The 20407-nt window shown below is 40.9% G+C and overlaps 2 protein-coding genes across 9 annotated transcripts in view; one reads left to right on the top strand and one right to left on the bottom strand.

The window, feature by feature from the left end:
* The window catches only part of LOC139582901 (inositol-trisphosphate 3-kinase A-like), a 42843-nt gene extending 40588 nt beyond the window's left edge, over positions 1-2255 (bottom strand). For 2 of the 3 annotated variants that reach the window (XM_071413340.1, XM_071413341.1), the window contains exon 1: positions 1850-2255. The gene's annotated coding sequence lies outside the window, so the exon portion shown is untranslated. The remainder of the gene's footprint in view (positions 1-1849) is intronic. The other variant, XM_071413342.1, reaches the window with a different exon arrangement.
* Positions 2256-5592: 3337 nt separating this feature from the next.
* LOC139582936 (atypical kinase COQ8A, mitochondrial-like) overlaps positions 5593-20407 on the top strand; it is a 39658-nt gene continuing 24843 nt past the window's right edge. For 5 of the 6 annotated variants that reach the window (XM_071413428.1, XM_071413427.1, XM_071413426.1 and 2 more), the window contains exons 1-4: positions 5593-5724; positions 16419-16601; positions 17276-17674; positions 17768-17834. In XM_071413428.1, coding sequence (XP_071269529.1) covers positions 16437-16601; positions 17276-17674; positions 17768-17834 — 631 coding nt within the window. In that variant the 5' untranslated portion in view covers positions 5593-5724; positions 16419-16436. The remainder of the gene's footprint in view (positions 5725-16418; positions 16602-17275; positions 17675-17767; positions 17835-20407) is intronic. The other variant, XM_071413429.1, reaches the window with a different exon arrangement.

Raw genomic sequence — 20407 nt, 5'->3', positions numbered from 1 at the left:
TTAGTGTTTCAGGGGGCAGGCAGAGAGGAACACATCAAGTATTCCCTTTTAAGGGAAAAGAGCTGATGTAAGACATTTAAGAAGTATTGTTTAAAGGGCACCCTGGATCAGAACCCAGAAAATCATCACCCCTGCTGAATGTATGTTACACAAACAAAACATTGACTTAACATTTCAAAACGAGTCCCTGTTAACTTTACCAGACAGAGTTGGGCTTTGGATTTTCCTATGAATGGTTCTAAATGAGTTTTAGTTGCTTTGAAAATGGCACACTTGTCTATATTCTGCACAAGCCCACAGTAGATCTATATCGTTACACTGACACACCATGGAACAACAATTTATTACCTTATAGAAAATACTACCGTTCACCTCAAACTGAAATGGTGGTTAACATGTGGCATAATGCTTGAATAACAGCTGCAGTGTGGCTCCCCACACAAGCCTCCCCAGTCCCAACCATCTGGAGGCAGAGAAGAGGAGGAGAGCCAGGCTAGAGATGTCAGCCAGGTAGCCTAGTGGTTGGAGTGTTGGGCCAGTAACCGAAAGGTTGCTGGATTGACTCCCCGAGCTGACAAACCTGTTGTTCTGCCCCTGAACATGGCAGTTAACCCACTGTTCCCCGGTAGGCCGTCATTTTAAATAAGAATTTGTTCTTAACTGACTTGCCTAGTTAAATAAAGGTTACATTTATTTAACAGGTATTGACAGGCACACCACTGTGCCTCTGGCCAGGTGCCTGGGGACAGGTCAAATTCTGACCAACTACTTAGCTTCTTTCTCTCCCAGTCAGACCCACACCTCTCAGAGGCAAAGTAGCACTTCCAGCCTCTATAGAGGGAGTAGAACCTGTGATGGTTCCCATGAACTCTCCATCACCTCCCTGGAACTTAGTCAGCATTGACTAACTCAAATTATTGTCTCTCTTTGTATGACCGGGCAACAAAAAAATGCAAATGCAAACAGCGCAAATAGAAGAAAAGAAACATGAGGATTTGCCAAAGATAAATCGAGTCCGTACAATAAATGGACTGCGGTGGCTGTATTTCATTGGGACTTGATTGAACTAATATTCAATGATTTACAAGTTTGTTTTGTTTTATTTATATATATTGTTTAACTTTGACAATAATTGGTTCATATGACATAAAGCAGATTATCTCCAGTACAATAACTACATATCTCTGTCAAACACGTGGTAATCTATAGCTGCATGTGAGCTTTACTGCAAGCTCAACTTGCCATTGTTATCAAATGCTTACTGGGCTTGGATCATTACCATCATGACATTCTTTAGCAAATCCACATAAATATTTTAGCTAATCTAATAACAAGAAGAAACCAAGAGAAAAAGTGCAGTAGTTTATAAGCCTCAACTATCATTAGTAACATTTTCTCTGACCTTCTTTGATACAATAGCAATAATAATAAACATATGTATCATTGTTATTGTTAATAATATTATTATGATCATTATCATCAGCAGTATCTGGGCTATATCCTTACAGTTGTTGTAACAGAGTTCCAAAATTGTTGATACACTGTAACAACAAAGTAACAACTTGTTTCTGCTGTTACTCTGTCATGTTCAATCAATATGATTCAACAAAAACTGTTCGCTTTTTCCCTTGTTTCCAATAGCTAAATACAACAGTACCTCATATCACTTGTTTATTTTTCACATTACTATCTTGGTGAGCAGTGTGGGTGTAAATAAAGGCTAAAAGCTGTTATATAAAGAACGTTATATCTAAATAGCTTTAACCAACGCAATTCAATTCATTCTGACAATTTGCTTGGAAAGTTTAAAAAAGACACGAAACAGACGCATTGGAGATGAGTGTCTTACCTTGTACTAACAGACACCTCGTCCTAATAGAAACCCCTCTATGAGTTCTGAAATATCGAACGCGTGGCTGTCCGACCAACCATCAAATCCGATGAGAATTTGTACAGCACAAAGTGCTATCCAGCGCGTCTCAGAATATTCAATACCTGTTGAGCGAACTTCACATAACACACAATCTTCTTATTTCCGGACAGGCAAAATGAAGGCCAGTTCTCCCAGAAATGAACTTTTTCTCCCGCTGCGTGTCCAAAATACTTGCTCTTTATGACCCTTTGAGTTCTTCAACACGTCGCGTCGGCGTAGTAGGCTACTAGGCTGTTGTTTGCTTAGTGTAGGCTACTACAAAAAGCAGGAAGGAAGTAGACACAGACAGTCATTACTACGCAACAAACAGCTTTTCTCCCAATTGCCTAGCAGGGAAGAAAAAAGCTTGATACGCACACAGCCTTGAGATGAGACGTCACCGACGTTGTTTTTGGTTGTTTTTGTCTGGGCTAGTGCATCTGGATTGGGTCATCACATAATAAAACCTAATTGGAGTGAAATGTATTCGATAAACCCAGGATCATAATAATAAACGATCATGTAAAACAATATAACATTTTAGTAATATTAGTGATCTGATATTATAGTCACATCACATTCTGCATGTTGGTGAAATGTTGGTGAAATGTGAAAGGTGAAATGTTACCTGTCACTACAACGACATTTTATAACTTTATGGAGAATTGATCACTGTTCAATCAAACAGTGTTTTATTTACTTTATTCTAGATTTTAAAGCAAACGTTTTATTGAATACATATTATATAATATTATAGGACTACCTACAGTAAATATTAGCCTTTTTATATTGAGACTATCACTTCCTGCCCCTGCTCTTAACATATCTTTAGCATATTGCTATTTAGATGGCTCTAGGGGAAAGTGTTAATTTCCCTAATGGCCCTTATCAACCAAATCAGACCATACATTAATAATTCTACCTTGCTGTCTTGTAGGCAAGTTGTAAAACATTTTTCTCACAATTGTTATTTGAATAATTCATAATTAATTGATCATTTATGTTACTCAATGTGATATCAATAACCATTTGAACCTTTTTGGAAGCCTCTGTATGACCCTTCAAACGGCATTGTGCAGAATGAGTGTGAAACAGATCTCTGTAAAATTCACATACTAACTTATCTATTTCGTAAATTCAATCAGTAATTTGCTGTAAAGCAGTCATTACTCACCCATTAAAATTCTAGCTCATGATTGTGTAGATCAGCGGACAAACCAATGACCAATGACCATTTAGTAGAAAGGAGGGAAGTGTGTCAGCTGGCAGACTAAACTGGATGGAAAATGCTGGTGGCCTTTCTGATTTGAATGAGCCTGGTTCCCTGATAGGTGGTATGAAAATTAACTTTCCAGTCCCTTGAGATTTCAGACCAGGTTAGGTCATTGTGGCCCTCAAATTAAAATGATTGCCTCATGTTTGACAATTTTAGTGTCATCAGCATTTAACAATGTCTGTTAATGCACAATGTCCAGCGTGCAGCCCCACACAACTCAGACACTTTTATGAAGTTAATAAAGAGAGAAGATTTACACAAGCTTTAGACACATAGTCACAGATCTACTGTGGTGTATACTTCAGTGAAACAACTTAAGAATAGTAGTCTCTGTTGCCAAGACAGAAAGATTGTATTAAGACACAGCATATAAACACTGGATCATTGGGGGGGGGGTGAATGTTTGCATATGTACCTGTGTGTGTGTGTGTGTGTGTGTGTGTGTGTGTGTGTGTGTGTGTGTGTGTGTGTGTGTGTGTGTGTGTGTGTGTGTGTGTGTGTGTGTGTGTGTGTGTGTGTGTGTGTGTGTGTGTGTGTGTGTGTGTGTGTGTGTGTGCGCGTGCGTGCGTGCGTGCGTGCGTGCGTGCGTGCGTGCGTGCGTGCGTGCGTGTTTGGTTTTACTATCCTTGAGACCAAAAGTCCTCACAAGGATAGTAGAACAAGAAAGCATTTGGACAAGTGGGGTCATTTCAACAGTTCCCACAAGGAAAAATGATATTTTAGGCTTAGGGGTTAGGTTTAAGGTTAAGGTCACAATTAGGTTTAGATTAAGGGTTAGAGTTAGGTTTAGGGTTAGGGGTTAAGGAAAATACGATTTGAATGGGAATCAATTGATTGGTCCACCACAAGGATAGTAAAACAAACGTGTGTGTGTGTGTGTGTGTGTGTGTGTGTGTGTGTGTGTGTGTGTGTGTGTGTGTGTGTGTGTGTGTGTGTGTGTGTGTGTGTGTGTGTGTGTGTGTGTGTGTGTGTGTGTGTGTGTGTGTGTGTGTGTGTGTAACCTCAGTGTTCCCTACAACTGAGTCTGTGTCATGTTTACCTTACAAGTAGTCAGAAATTAACTGTATAATGTGTGTGTCTGTCATACACGGACATCAACATCATGAGTACTTTCTAGGCCCCATAAGGAGGGAAATCATGAGGTGAACTTTGAGATAATAGCCCTGTGTGTCAATAAAGACCAATCACATGGAAAAACTATGGCTGCGAGGCACTACCCAGATCTGTTGTTCACTGAGGTAGAAAGAAAAATCTATATCCATCCCTGACCTATGCAGATGTTGGTGGTTATCATTTGTCAAATGTCAAGTAAAGTCCACTGTACATGGTCTCTCATTTAAGTCTATTTTTATTAATATATGTCATGGAGGGTGACTTTATCCTGTGAATGGTCGAATAAAGAAATTAGATCCCAGGAGAGGGCCTGTGATTTCATTTCTCAACTACCTGACTGATAACCATATTGATCATAGGAAATTATATCAATCAACAACAGAATATTGTTAATGAAGCTGTTATGGCTACTGCATAAAAAAAAGATACAGATGATGCAACACTATAAATATACTACATACAAATATGAACTGAATGAGAAGTGAGGTCAAATAAATGAAAAAGTGTAGTCCACTCATAAATTCTTCAAGTCCTTTCTCGCTCGCCTATATTTTCCACAGGTGATGTAATTTGCCAGTCACGTACGCCATCGCGTGACTGATATTGGTACGGCAAATGTGTAAACGTTTTTATAAGAGGAAATTTTTGAAAAAATACTAGTAGGTGGTGGTAAATATTCACATAAAAGACCTGTCTTTTTACAACAATTTTTTGTTTAAATCACTAACCAACCAGGTATATAATTTTACGATATTTCTGTAGTATAACTAATAAGAGCAACTGATCATCTTTGACTTGTTACTCTCTATTAGCCACATTTAGTTTGTGAACTGGGACTTTAACACATGATAGAGCAGGTCTAGCTATTGTTTTAAATATCACACTATTCAATATCTTTCATGTCATGGATTCTCATGTATACAATTTTGTACATTTTTACAATGTAGCTTATTTATAAGGGTCGTCACTAGTTACCACAGCCACAATCTCATAATCCCCGCCTATTTGTACAATTTCTCTTCTTAAACATTTATTTTAAACCTAACCTTATGCCCAACCCTAATCTTTTTTTCCCCCATGCATTTTCACGATATACCCAATTTTGAGTTTCTGGCTGTGCTATCTAGTGGAAACCACAGCTAAAACCGCCCTTATAACAGGATTCTGACTTTTCATTGGAGAGTACAACCTTTTCTTTGACAATTGACCAATGAGGGATCAGTATTCAGCCACCACCTCTTCAAAACAGACCGCCTCGCTCAGTATACGACCAATAGAAGATGTTCAGGGGCGGGGTAAAATGCCTTTGACAATCACGGTTCTGAGTTGGTAAACAGCTTTGACCTCATGATGGAAGGCACACTGTTAGGGGACGAGGCTGCATAGCATTGAAAATAAATCCAGACATTTGTAATTACTGGCGGTAAGTGGGTTTTTTCTTCTATGACAAGTGTTTGGAATAATGGAATTAATACATATTGCTTCTTCCTGGTTTGACAATTTGGACAGTGCATTGGCGAAAAAACGATGCGTCTCATCTGCCTTAACGTGACCTAGCTAAACTATGGCTAACGTTAATGTTATCAGAGTAACTAGCTGGATAGCTATCCGAATGTCAGTGAATACAGCATGTCTGAAAAGTGTAGTTAGTTAGTTTACTGACATTGCACCGAGATATTGAATGCAAATCTGATGAAATCCAAACATTTTAACTCATGATGCAGTATAAATCTTACAAAAAAATAGAAGCAATACAACATGTACGGTAACTACAGGCATCAAACTTTCACGTGCATGCATGCTCTGATATCTGGTGTGACATTTAGCCGATGATAGGTAATTCATAAGTGCTCATTTCTGCATATATTTAAATCAGTTTGTAGAAGTGAATGACGTCTGTATTTTGAGAAAGTAAATGGGCAGAGTAATCATAAGCACGAAGAAGAATCGTTTGCACTGTGTTGGTAGTTTTGCCTGAAGGACAAAGCTCTCAACGGTCACGAAGGGTTAGAAGAGGAGCTTGCTGGCCCATAAACAAAATTGTGTTACAGCGACAGCTGTGACACATTCACACTACATGCCTGGTTATTTTCAAAGCGGAGGATACCTACAAGTGTGTGTCTGCTAATGGGCTGCTTTACCTTATTATTATTACAGTTTGTCCTTTACTGTATCATTGAAATGAAGTGGATAGGCTGCTACGCAATTACTCTGTACAGTGTGAGGCTCTGTTTATGGCCTGCAGTTAGCTTTTCAACAAAGTTGTTCAGCCCTATACTTGACAGTTTTGTGGCTGCATGACTTTAATGATAAGACCTTGAATCATACAGTACAGGCATTAAATGGCATACTGTAAAGCAGACGTGACAAGATTAGATAGTTTGCTTGATTGGGTTAACTTCTGCATTCTTTTAATGGTTTAACTTTTCTGGCAAGTATTCTTATCAACTGTTGCTTTTATCAATGTGACCAATAGAGCAAGCAGTGACCTAATGCAATCATATCCAGTCATAGCTGCAGAGGACATGTCTCACGTTGATTTTGGTGAAGAGGCCATTGTTGATGTGCAGAGCTAGGCAGCACGTGGGTTCCTAGATTGGCAGGAAGGATAGGAAAATTGTGGTGAGTTACAGTGCATTCGGAAAGTATTCAGACCCGTTGTCTTTTTCCACATTTTGTTAAGTTACAGCCTTATTCTAAAATGGATTAAATTATTTTCCTCATCATTTTTCAACACAATACCCCATAATGACAAAGTGAAATGTTTGCAAATGTATAAAAATAACAAACATATACCTTATTTAAAAAAGTATTCTGACCCTTTGAGACTCGAAATTGAGCTCAGGTGCATCCTGTTTCCATTGATCATCCTTGAGATATTTCTACAACTTGATTGGAGTCGACCTGTGGTGAATTCAATTGATTGAACATGATTTGGAAAAGCACACACCTGTCTATGTAAGGTCTCCCAGTTGACAGTTCATGTCAGAGCAAAAACCAATTCATGAGGTCAAATGAATTGTCCGTAGAGCTCAGAGACAGGATTGTGTCGAGGCACAGATCTGGGGAAGGGTACAAAAAAATGTAATATCGGCCTCCGTCATTCTTAAATGGAAGAAGTTTGGAACCACCAAGACTCTTCCTAGAGGAGGCTGCTGGCTAAACTGAGCAATCAGGGGAGAAGGGCCTTGGTCCGGGAGGTGACCACGAACCCGATGGTCACTCTGACAGAGCTCCAGAGTTCCTCTGGAGATGAGAGAACATGCCAGAAAGACAACCATCTCTACAGCACTCCGCCATTCAGGCCTTTATGGTAGTGGCTACTCCTCAGTAAAAGGCACATGACAGCCTGCTTGGAGTTTGCCAAAAGGCACCTAAATGACTCTGACCATGAGAAACAAGATTCTCTGGTCTGATGAAACCAAGATGGAACTCTTTGACCTGACTGCCAAGTGTCACGTCTGGAGGAAACCTGGCACCATCCCTACGGTGAAGCATGGTGGTGGCAGCATCATGCTGTGGGGATGTTTTTTCAGGGACTGGGAGACTAGTCAGGATCGAGGGAAAGATGAACGGTGCAACGTACAGAGAGATTCTTGATAAATCTGCTCTAGAACGCTCAGGACCTCAGACTGGGGCAAAGGTTCACCTTCCAACAGGACAACAACCCTAAGAACACAGCCAAGACAACACAGGATTGGCTTCGGCACAAGTCTCAATGTACTTGATCTGGCCCAGCCAGAGCGCGGACTTGAACCCGAATGAACAACTCCGTAGAGACCTGAAAATACCTGTGCAGCGACGCTCCCCATCCAACCTGACAGAGCTTGAGAGGATCTGCAAAGAAGAATGGGAGAAACTCCACAGATGCAGGTGTGCCAAGCTTGTAGCATCATACCCAGGAAGACTCTAGGCTGTAATCGCTGCCAAAGGTGCTTCAACAAAGTACTGAGTAAAGGGTCTGGATAGTTATGTAAATATGAATATTATTATTTTTAAATATTTTTAGCAGTTTTAGAATAAGGCTGTAACATATACATTTGTGGAAAAAGTCAAAGGGTCTGAATAATTTCCAAATGCACTGTATTATTGGATATTAGTGCAGGTGAATTGTTCAGCAGGTGAATTGTTCAGCAGGTGAATGAACTGCACACATGGAGAATAAATATTTCTACTGCTAAAAAATATCTTCAGTTAGATTAGCTCTTCTATTTCATAATAAACCGTACCTTGGTAATATTCTGTTTTGCAAGAGATTGGAGCAATTACACACCAGCGTAGACTAAAACTATTTTTGGTATCCGGTTGTTCTGGCAATTCTCACATAGGAACTTAATTTGGTGGAAGGATGTTTGACATACATACTTTTTACATTCGTGTCACAAACAATTTTTGAGAAAATGATGATGGAAGTGGCCATTTTTAGACCTATAAGCCTTTTCATGCCTCCTGTAAAACCCTATGATCTGTACATGATACAGACAACATCTTGGTGTCATTATACTCCTTTTATAGTGTGCTCTCAAAAAAAAATTGTATGTGAAGTTGTATTTCAGAATCTATTCACATTCATGTATTCAACATTAAATATTAATATCTCAAAAGTAACCTTTTTTGATTTGGCTTCTTTTTAGATGTTGTTTGGATATCTAAAAATAAATATGCCTTAACTCTCTCTAGTTTAGTTCCCTGTAATATGGATATCTTCCATACAGGATGTATAGCTATAACGGGGAGTTGAGCAAACTCAGCTGCCTTGAAACGTGACATAGCTAGATGACATTAGCTACATTTTATCAGAGTAGCTGGACAGCTTATCCAAATGTCAGTGAACACAACAGGTCTGAAAATATACTCTTCAAACTAGGACCCATTTTATACATATAAATTGACATTATAGGTCATTAACCAATCACGGCCCTCCTTTCGGATTGTGCATTCTGCAAATCAGCAGAGGTAGTTTGCTTTGAATCCATTTTCCCATTCACTGTATTGTGGGTGCTCATAAAATGTATCAGAACTTCAGAAATAGCAGCAAGCCCACTGGAAATTGTAGGTACTTGTAGAGTATATTGTTACTAGGGATGCATGCATGATATATCGATGAACATATCGGAATCGGCCGATATTAGCTAAAAATGCCAACATCGGTATCGGCTGATGTCTAGTTTAACGCCGATGTGCAAAACCGATGTCAAAGCTGATGTGCATGCCTATATAACATACAACGTTTTGTTATACACTGTTTTTGAAAGAAAAGCACAAAAAAAGTCCATTAAAATAACACCAAATTGATCAGAAATACAGTGTAGACATTGTTAATGTTGTAAATGACTATTGTAGCTGGAAACGGCAGATTTTTAATGGAATATCTACATAGGCGTACAGAGGCCCATTATCAGCAACCATCACTCCTGTGTTCCAATGGCACGTTGTGTTAGCTAATCCAAGTGTATCATTTTAAAAGGCTAATTGATCATTAGAAAACCCTTTTGCAATTATGTTAGCACAGCTGAAAACTGTTGTTCTGATTAAAGAAGCAATGAAACTGGCCTTCAGACTAGATGAGTATCTGGACCATCAGCATTTGTGTGTTCGATTACAGGCTCAAAATGGCCCGAAACAAATAACTTTCTTCTGAAACTCGTCAGTCTATTCTTGTTCTGAGAAATTAAGGCTATTCCATGCGAGAAATTGCCAAGAAACTGAAGATCTCTTACAACGCTCTGTACTACTCCCTTCACAGAACAGTGAGAACTGTCTCTAACCAGAATAGAAAGATGAGTGGGAGGCCCCGGCGCACAACTGAGCAAGAGGACAAGTACATTAGAGTGTCTAGTTTGAGAAACAGACACCTCACAAGTCCTCAACTGGCAGCTTCATTAAATAGTACCCGCAAAACACCAGTCTCAACAGTGAAGAGGCGACTCCGGGATGCTGGCCTTCTAGTAGAGGTTGGTCGATTTAATTAGGGCCGATTTCAAGTTTTCATAACAATAGGTAAGCGGTATTTTTGGACGCCGATTATATTGCACTTGATGAGGAGACTGCGTGGCAGGCTGACCACCTGTTACGCGAGTACAGCAAGGAGCCAAGGTAAGTTGCTAGCTCGCATTAAACTTATCTTTTAAAAAACAATCAATCTTAACATAATCACTAGTTAACTACACATGGTTGATGATATTACTAGTTTAACTAGCTTGTCCTGCTTTGCAAATCAATGTGGTGCCTGTTAATTTGTCATTGAATCACAGCCTACTTCGCCAAACAGGTGATGATTTAACAAGCACATTCGCGAAAAAAAGCGCTGTCGTTGCACCAATGTACCTAACCATAAGGTAGCCAGAGGTAGCCTGACTGCCATTAGGTACCGAGATGAGATCCTCAGACCCCTTGGGAGACCATATGCTGACACATGCACATTTGTGGCCTGCTGGAGGTCATTTTGCAGGGCTCTGGCAGTGCTCCTCCTTGCACAAGGGCGGAGGTAGCGGTCCTGCTGCTGGGTTGTTGCCCTCCTACGGCCTCCTCCACGTCTCCTGATGTACTGGCCTGTCTCCTGGTAGCGCCTCCATGCTCTGGACACTACGCTGACAGACACAGCAAACCTTGCCACAGCTCGCATTGATGTGCCATCCTGGATGAGCTGCACTACCTGAGCCACTTGTGTGGGTTGTAGACTCCGTCTCATGCTACCACTAGAGTGAGAGCACCGCCAGCATTCAAAAGTGACCAAAACATCAGCCAGGAAGCATAGGAACTGAGAAGTGGTCTGTGGTCACCACCTGCAGAACCACTCCTTTATTGGGGGTGTCTTGCTAATTGCCTATAATTTCCACCTTTTGTCTATTCCATTTTCACAACAGCATGTGAAATTTATTGTCAATCAGTGTTGCTTCCTAAGTGGACAGTTTGATTTCACAGAAGTGTGATTGACTTGGAGTTACATTGTGTTGTTTAAGTGTTCCCTTTATTTTTTTGAGCAGTGTATATAAAAATCGTCCAATTAATCGGTATCGGCTTTTTTTGGTCCTCCAATAATCGGTATCGGCGTTGAAAAATCATAATCGGGTGACCTCTACTCTGTACGCCTATGTAGCTATTTCATAAAAAATCTGCCCTTTCCAGCTACAATAATCATTTACAGCATTAACAATGTCTACACTGTATTTCTGATCAATTTTATGTTATTTTAATGGACAAAAAATGTGCTTTTCTTTCAAAAACAAGGACATTTCTAAGTGACCCCAAACTTTTGAACTGTAGTGTATGACATAATGATGCCATGTAAAATGTTGCTCTACACGTGTAACGCAGCATTCCTAACTCAGCCCACAATGCCTGCTGTGTGGATCGCGCAGTCATTTGAAAGAGTAAGAACATTTCAGCGAGACAACTCAGACGAAATCCATTAAAGCCAAGATAATGGAATACTTTGCCCATGACAATCAACCGTTCTCTGTCGTGGGTGATGTTGGCTTTCGCCGACTGGTCGAGCACCTGTACACACTACTAAGTGTGCTATTTTTCAGATGTTGCCCTACCGGAGTTACACAGTAATAGCATCCCTGCTATTAGCTTCACGACATGCATACTATGGAACGCCGTTTGGGTCTTTGCATGTCAAAAAAGATACAGTAGCACTGTCAAAGCTGTACAAAGAAGTCTGCCAACTCAGGCCACGAACGATGGGTTTTCAATACCGCGTTGGTAATAAAGCATAATACAACCAGCCTGAAAACAATGACCAATAGAAACTGCAGTCATTTTCATTATTCTTAGCAGTGATTTAGGAATCCTTGTGAGTAAGTATTAGCTAGGTTGCCACTTGTTGTTCGCCTATTGAAACTTCAGTTCATGAAAATCAATAGCTAGCCAGCTACTTAACCCTGTTGGCCAAAGCTAATGTTATAAGCAGCCAGCTAGCTTCATCTGGCTAGAGAAGCTCGACCGGACTGAGTAATGTGTTGTGAAGCTAGCCACAATAAGGATTAGGCACAATAAAGGAATTTGCAGTTTGCCTTCAAAATAAAAGTATGCAGTGAATACAAATAATAGAATTATGCCATTTTTATTTTGAAAGCTACCCGCAAAGTCCACTGTTATGGCTAATCCTTATTTTGGCTAGCTTTACATAGATGGGTCCGACCACCATTAATCAAATAAGAACTGTCATATAAATTAGGGTTATTTTAGATGATGCTATATAGTTAGCTAGCTAACTGAAACAGATTGTCGTTTTGCTATGTTTTTGGGGAAGAACATTGTTAGCATCCATGAGCTAGCTAGCTTTTTTTAATGACCAGCACTGTAGGTGCACGAGACAACTTTACCAGCATCATAGCATACGTATCGGCGAATCGTTGTTACATATGAAATACGAGTGATAGTGTAATCAATGTGTAATAACTACGTAAAAATTAATGAACGCGTTAAATTATGTGACTTGCAGTCATATTCAGGTCCTGATTGGTCAACAAGCTTAATTGACATGTCAAATAGTATATTTTTTAGACCCGTAAAGACCCAAATGGCATTCCATAGAAATCCTGGTTGAGAATGAAACGACTGAACAAATGAACAACGAAACAGCACAGCAAGTAAGTGAAAGAAATAGGTTTTGAATATGTTTTACTGGTAATGGGGACATACGTAAATGCCAACAAAATAACTTTTTGGTGTGTGTGTACCCTTTATTTAACTAGGCTAGTCAGTTTAGAACAAATTCTTATTTACAAAGAAGGCCAAACCTGGGCTACGCTGGGCCAATTGTCCGCCGCCCTATGGGACTCCCAATCACGGACGGATGTGATACAGTCTGGATTCGAACCAGGGTCTGTAGTGACTCCTCTTGCACTGAGATGCGGTGCCTTAGACCACTGCGTCCGTGTGTGTGTTAACTATTTAACTGAACTAGAATGCTTAAAAGGCCGCTCAAATTTGAAATATCGGTTATCGTAATCCAAAAAAAATTGGGGCAAGGAACATATCGGATATCGGCCAAAAATGTCATATCACTAATTGTTACGTCTTAAAATTAACAAAATCAAAAAGGGTAATTTTTCATATTAATGTTGAATCAATTCATGTGAGATTGTATTTCAGAATCTAGACATACTCTACATGTTAGAGCACACTATATGGAGTATAATGACACCAAGATATTATCTGTATCATTCACGGATCATAGGGATTTACAGGAGGGATGTATAGGTCTAAAAATGGCCACTTTCATTAAGATTTTTAAGAAAACTATTTGTGATACAAACTTAAAGCATTTCAAACATCCTTCCTCCCAATGAAGTTTCTGCGAGAATTACCATAACCAATCTGAGATCCGACACAAATTTTCCATCTACGCTGGCTTGGAATCTCCCATTGACACAAACAAATTCCTTCTCTGAATACCGAAGTGCATGTGGATCAGGCTCTGTCTGACCTACAGACTGCTTTCATCGTCTTACAAAGAACAGTAATTGACCTTAAATTAACATTGAATTGCTAAAGATTTAGGTATCTTTACCTTGGATAGTGCCCAAATTGATTGTGTCCCTGCTTACAAATATCTGGGCATTTGGATAGACAATACATTTTCTATAAAAAAATGTAATTAAAAAAAAAACACAAGTTTCTCGCTTAATAGAAAGCAGATAATTTCAGTTGACGTTCCTACCGGTTGTAGACTATGGCAACATCATCTACACGAATGCAGCTGCCACTGCATTAAAGCTGCAGTTTACCACAGCGCACTTCGTTTTATTACGGGCGACAGGTTTTGCACTCTCCCTGAATTCTCTATCAGAAAGTAGTCAGGCCCTCTCTGATGTCACGTATGTCGAATCATTGCATTCTGTTGAGGCCTGTTTACAAAGCCCTTCTATAAAACCTTCTGCATTGTACTACTAAACATCGATACTAACCTATAGAAGTACGAGAGCCATCACTGTGACCGAGTATGGTAACTCTTGAAATTCCTTCAGTCATTACAGATTTCGGCAAAACAGCTTGTAGTTTCTTCTATGACTGACCCCAATTAGCCAACTGGTCGATTGTTTGGTCGTTAGGCTGGTCGACCAAGATTGTTTTAGTCAAGCAGTAATTGATAGATATATTTGCGCCCATCTCAGTGAACTAATCCATTGCGGAGGCCTAGACTTAAAGCCAATTGATGCTTGATCCGAAAATGTGGTCCGAGGCTCCATATGGTGGGTGTGAAGCAATTGCGGGGCATGCAGAGGCCAAATCGAAGTCGGATTGACCATTGGCCCAGATGCACAATACGCTAATCTCTCCAGAATGGGCGTCCTCCTGCCAATTTGTGCACAGTCAGTGTTTCATAACTTCATTGTGTGAATTGTTTGTGTATATTAATTCCCCATTACATATATCACTTGTAGTAGATTTACTGTTAATTCCTAATCTTTAATGTTTGTTACTTTGGTTACAGTAATTTCCTATGATCTCTTCACTATTATTCTACAATGTAGAAAATAGTAAAAAATAAAGAAAAACCATGGAATGAGTAGGTGTGTCAACTTTTGAATGGTACTGTATGTAAATTAGATATTTCTGTATTTCAAAAATGTCTTAACATGTTTTCACTTTGTTATTATGGGCTATGGTGTGTAGATGGGTGGGGGAAAAATCTATTTAATCCATTTTGAATTCAGGCTGTAACACAACAATGTGGAATAAGTCGAGGGGTGTGAATGCAGGGGTAGTCTGGCTGGCTAGTATGCAGTTGTTACTCTGTTGCCAAATAAATGAGACGACGTTACAGTGACCTTGTTTCAAGCGAGGACGTCCTTGAAGTTAGTGTTTTCTCTAATATATGAAGAACCATTTGATCCATAGCTCTGTGACACAATTTACTGATTTCTATGCGCCCTGATTTGTAAAGAGAATATGGTGTCTGGGAAGAAGGCTATACGCAAGATATCATTGCTTGATGATTTGAATTCACCACCAGCTATGAATAACCATACAAGCCATTACTAACATTAAGTCATGCAATTTTTTTAAGGGGACCTTGGTGTTTCCTTACAGTGAGTAAGCAGCCTGCTTGGTTCTACTTCAGAACACAGGCTAATTCTAAAGCCCCCTGAGTCCCAGGATGGCCAAGCTGTCACCAAGCACAAACAATCCTTCCTTTAGACTAGCTTAACTCCTCTGTTCATTTTAAATCCTATGTGGTTCTGCCCTCACTCAGCAGTGTCCCAGTCCCTGAGTGTCCCAGTTCAGCCTAGCATTTTAGACCCATGTCATTGATCAATATGACTGAAATCCTTGAATTGTGTCCTGGTATTACCTGGTAGAAGTATTTTGATTGGGTTTGGTTAAGGCCAGCCCAGTTATGTTATTTTAAAATGATGAGATTTGAAAAGGCCAGATAATCTAGTTGTAAAGCCACATTTCAGTGGCCTTTTTCTATCACTTACTGATGAAAGGAACTTGTGAGTATGGCACAGGATTATAGCAAAAAATAACTGACCAGCAGTGGATACTATCAAAGTCCTGCATTGAAAGCCAGGCAAGGATACGTTCCGTGCCAAGCGTTCCCATTTTCCTTCCAGAGAATGTTTAGTAGAGACATGCTCATGTTTGTTGTAACGTAACACCTTTTGATTCCCGGTGTAGCCCGTGCGTTGGCGGCCGTTACTTAAAGGTTTGTCCCCATGTCTCAGATTGAAAACGCGTTTAACCTTTGCGAGCTTGTCATGGCCACAGTGATCCTTGATAACAGCTGTGTTTTTCTGCGTGCCCGGCCAGGTACTCTCTAGTTGTTGACTGACTGCAGTGCTGAGTGGATAGCTGGCCATTAGCCTGCGAGACTTAAACCTCAGCCAATGGCCTATAGTGTTGTGACTTTCAAATTCTCCAATAGGCCATTGGTGACTGTAGACAATTCTTATTTCACCAGTATAATTCATGTCCTTTCCCTCAAACTTATGTTCACTATTGAAATTACATTCATTGTTTTGAAGGTTTCTTAGATTATACACAGTTACAGCACGACTAGGCCTACTTTCACTACATCTAGCCTCAGGCTATGTTGTATGTACATACAGTCGACTTTGGTATGTAACTCCGAACCCTCAAAAAAATTATGTGTTCTAGGTGTGAGGGAGACCCACCATGGCCGGCGACATGATATTGGTGATGCGTGGCTTGGCCAAGCTGAGCCAGGCGGTAATAGACACTCAGGCCAACACACTGTGTATTGGAGGAGCCCAGGCCATGGCCCAGAGCATGCAGATGACTGCAGAGCAGAGCCTGGGAGTAGCCATGCAGAAGATGCAGGTGGGTGAGAGATGAACGGGGCTCTTCTATGGGGGTAGTGGACAACCATGAGGATAGGCACTAGACATGGGTTACTATCTCAGAAGGGTCTCTTGTCACCCATTCTGATTGCTTCAGGCTTCTGTAGAACGTAGTAGTAGTACAAATGCATCTAGGGTTGTAAAACATGATCTCTCATGAGTCTCATATCATGTCTGCAAGGTATTGTTACAAAGATTGTATTTTTCATTGTCAGACAACACCACCACCAATGGCCAGATGTAAAATGGGTGACAGAGCTTCAGTGTCAAATAGCTTCCTAGCCTTTCTTTGTGCCTAATTTAATTTTGTGTGAGCTCAACAAAAGATTGATTCATAGAGCTTTGTGGTCTTATCATGGCTGAGTTACGGTCTGTACAGCTGGCTCCTATTTGTTTTCACAGCGTAGGAATAGTCCAATAGTAGAGAACAAAGCAGCCACTAAGAGTGGCCTGCTGTGGATGTAAAACAGTTTGACTTGAGGCGGATCAATAAGGTGGCCCTTAGTTAGGGCCAATGGTTTATTTTTTATTTTATTTTTGTGATCGCATGACCTGACATGGAAAATATCTCGGGCCATGAGTTTTTCCTGGTTAGGACACTCCAGTGAAACCACAGCTCCTCATTGACCTTACACATCTGTATATCTGTTCCAGGAGTTTGGCGGGCAGCAGCAGCAAAGTGTGTCTGATGACTTTCCAGCAGACATAGACAGTAAGTATGACTTCTCCGGAGCAGAGGGGAGCAGCGTGGACAGTGGAGAACACGTAGAGTCAGGGTTCAGAGAAGAGGGACAAGGCGTTTCCTCAGAGGGGATGGGGACCACAGACGGCACGACCTGCGGGACATTCAACGGCCAGGCCTCACTCAAATCCAAGCTGTTTGAGGGCTACAAGGACCCCAGCAGCCAGTTCTCAGGACAGATCCGTTCCTACCTATCCTATAGTTCCTACCGCTCCTATCACCAGGACGGCTCGGGGGTTGGGGGCCTCACGGCCGAGGACATAGAGAAGGCCAGAGAAGCCAAGAGGAATGAGAAACCACACAAACAAATGGTACGTCTACACTTCTCTCACTGTTACCTGTGACTCAGAGATGTGCTGTGTGTGTGTATCTTGTCTACCATCATGCTGTTCTCTCTGTTGTAGCTCAGTGAAAGGGCACGAGAGAGAAAGGTACCAGTGACACGGTTAGGGAGACTGGCTAATTTTGGAGGTAAGGCTGTACATTATTTTGGTTTCTAATATGTTGTTTTATTATTGCTCTGTCTACGATGTTGAAGTGCACAAAAGGCTACCATTACAAATGTATTATATTGTTATGTTAGTGTCGGGAAAGTACTGAAAATGTGATTGGATCAGTAAGATATCCCTCCTTTATTACATTGCTATAAGTATTAAGAACTTGATCCTTTTTAACTTGGGAATATTGATGTGGTGTCCTCAACATCAGGCTCTGACACAGCGCTCTATTCTACTGTTTCTGGCTTGAGCTCACCTTTTTGATCCCCCATTTCATCCACATTACATTAAAGGGGAAGTCTTATGCCACCGATCCACACGAGGCAAACCTACTCTTCTGCCAAAAACTTTCAGCGACAACTATTGCTGTAACCAGTGTCAATATCTAGAAATAGAGCCTTTGTTTCGGCCTGTTTTTATTTTTTATTACCCTATTATGTTACATTATGTCCTCTTCTCAAGCCACCCGTGTACCAAAGTGTCCCACCCACATGCCCCCATGTTCCCTGTCAGTGTCTGCCTAACACAACCCTAGTGTCTGTTTATCCTCAACTTGATATAACTACTGCCTGTAAACTGCAGGCCAGTGGGTGAAAGGTGGCCCGTGTGTCTTCATCCCGTGAGTGAGATCTCCTCTGAGACATCTCCTCTCCCCTTGACGGCCACATGGTCAGATTGAGGCCTGGAGGTTAATCTGCACTTTGACCAGTAGTAGACCTGCAGACTACAGATTAGCTACGTTGGAGTTCTTAACTAGTAAAGCCGCCTCAGAGAAACACAGGCTGAGTTTACGGAGGCAGCTTCTTGGTAAAAGAGACAATCTGATATCTGGGTCTGGGTCCTGCTGTTCTCTGGGACCTGGACTGAGTGACGGCCCGGCCCTGCCCCGGCATGGGCCACCTGTCTCTGTCAGCATGCTGCATATTTTGTCACTGTTTGAGAGGTTATCAGATCCGGGGCAGCGAGCCGATACACAAGTGAGAGCAAAGCCACTAAGGAGAACCTGTTTACCTTGGGTTTATACATGTCCCTGACACCATCTGTATACATTACAGGGCCAGCTCCGGCATGCTCTCTCTTTCATGGGAGGTTTGGGGTGGGGTCAGTATTGACTGGTCAATACCGTCCTTCAGCTGGAAGTTAGGATTGCCAGGTTTGGTGGCATTTGAGTAATGTGAGTCTCGACAGACACCTGCCAGTACAGCACTCTGAGACCCTATTGGTTTGCTCTCCCTCCCCAACATGACTACATGGTTCAGGGGGGTACCTAGTAGCCCCCCCCCCCCCACAGGGCCCTCTCCTACAGAGGAAAAGTGATGTGCTGTCCCCTGAGGATTGAACATAAATTGGTCTCACGTTGAGAGAGAGTTGCTGACAGGCTATCCAGTTCCTGATGTCGGTGTACCGATGCGAGGGAATGCCTAGCCATGTATGTTTCCTGTTCTGTTCTCTCCTGGTTGTTATTCTGGGTTGGATCATGGATACATAAGTTAACACCATGCTCTCTGGGTTTCAGTTCCCTTTGACGGGTACACATGCTTCCATGTAGAGCTGTTTGTTATTGTAGTCTTACCACTGAAGTTAGCATACCATGAAGTTCAAAATGTGTCTAACCAGTTGTCTTTTATGAAAACCCCCGGTATTATTGTCATCTCCAAAACAATCCATCTATTTTTTTCCCCTTCTTAAACACAATTCCCTATTTCTGTAAGTTGATATCCAGGTGAGCCAGCAGCTTGCTGGTATGGTGTGTCTCGCTGCTTTGTCCTAACCTAACTTGGGGGTGTGAAGCAGTGAGTGCTGTGTGTGGCAGTGTCCGGAGATGACAGAGGTGTAACCTCTGTGCCTTCACTGAGACTTGGCTGGCAGAAAGACTTAGTCAGCTACTGCTCATGAAGTGTAGAAATCATTGATTGGATGCTGTTTAACCAGGAAGGCTTAATACTGAGGGGTTCAAATGGGTGTAAAAAAAAAAACATATCCACATATCATGGTGAAGCTTTCTGAATGTGTTTTTGCTTTGGCTTGAATTTATTTAGAGGGCAATGTAAAGTTAGTGAAGAAATCAAGTACTAAACCTTTTTCAGAGTGAGAAATTATCTAAAACCAGATTCGGTTTATTTAGTACTTAGTGTCTATACGTTGTGTGACATCGGCTGATGTAAAAAGTGATTTATAAATACATTTGATTGATATGCACCCTGCTAACTGTGTCCTTTGAACAACCCTTAGGGATCTCACTAGTGATGGTGGGGGAAAATCGATAATTTTAATATTAAATTGATATTTGACTAGCTGTTTGTAAACAACAGGAGAAAGTGGTATGTGTGTACTAGAGGTCGACCGATTATGATTTTTCGATACCGATTAATCGGCCGATTTATAAAAATAAATATTTTATATATATCATACACACACACACACATTTTTGTAATAATGACAATTGCAACAATACTGAATGAACAATGAACACTTTTATTTTAAATTAATATAATACAGAAATACACACACACACACACACAGCTCTGAAGTGACAATGATACTGAA

This window comes from Salvelinus alpinus, chromosome 8, assembly GCF_045679555.1.
Source record: "Salvelinus alpinus chromosome 8, SLU_Salpinus.1, whole genome shotgun sequence".
Taxonomy (NCBI): Eukaryota; Metazoa; Chordata; class Actinopteri; order Salmoniformes; family Salmonidae; genus Salvelinus; species Salvelinus alpinus.
This window is presented reverse-complemented; position numbering and strand designations above follow the sequence as displayed.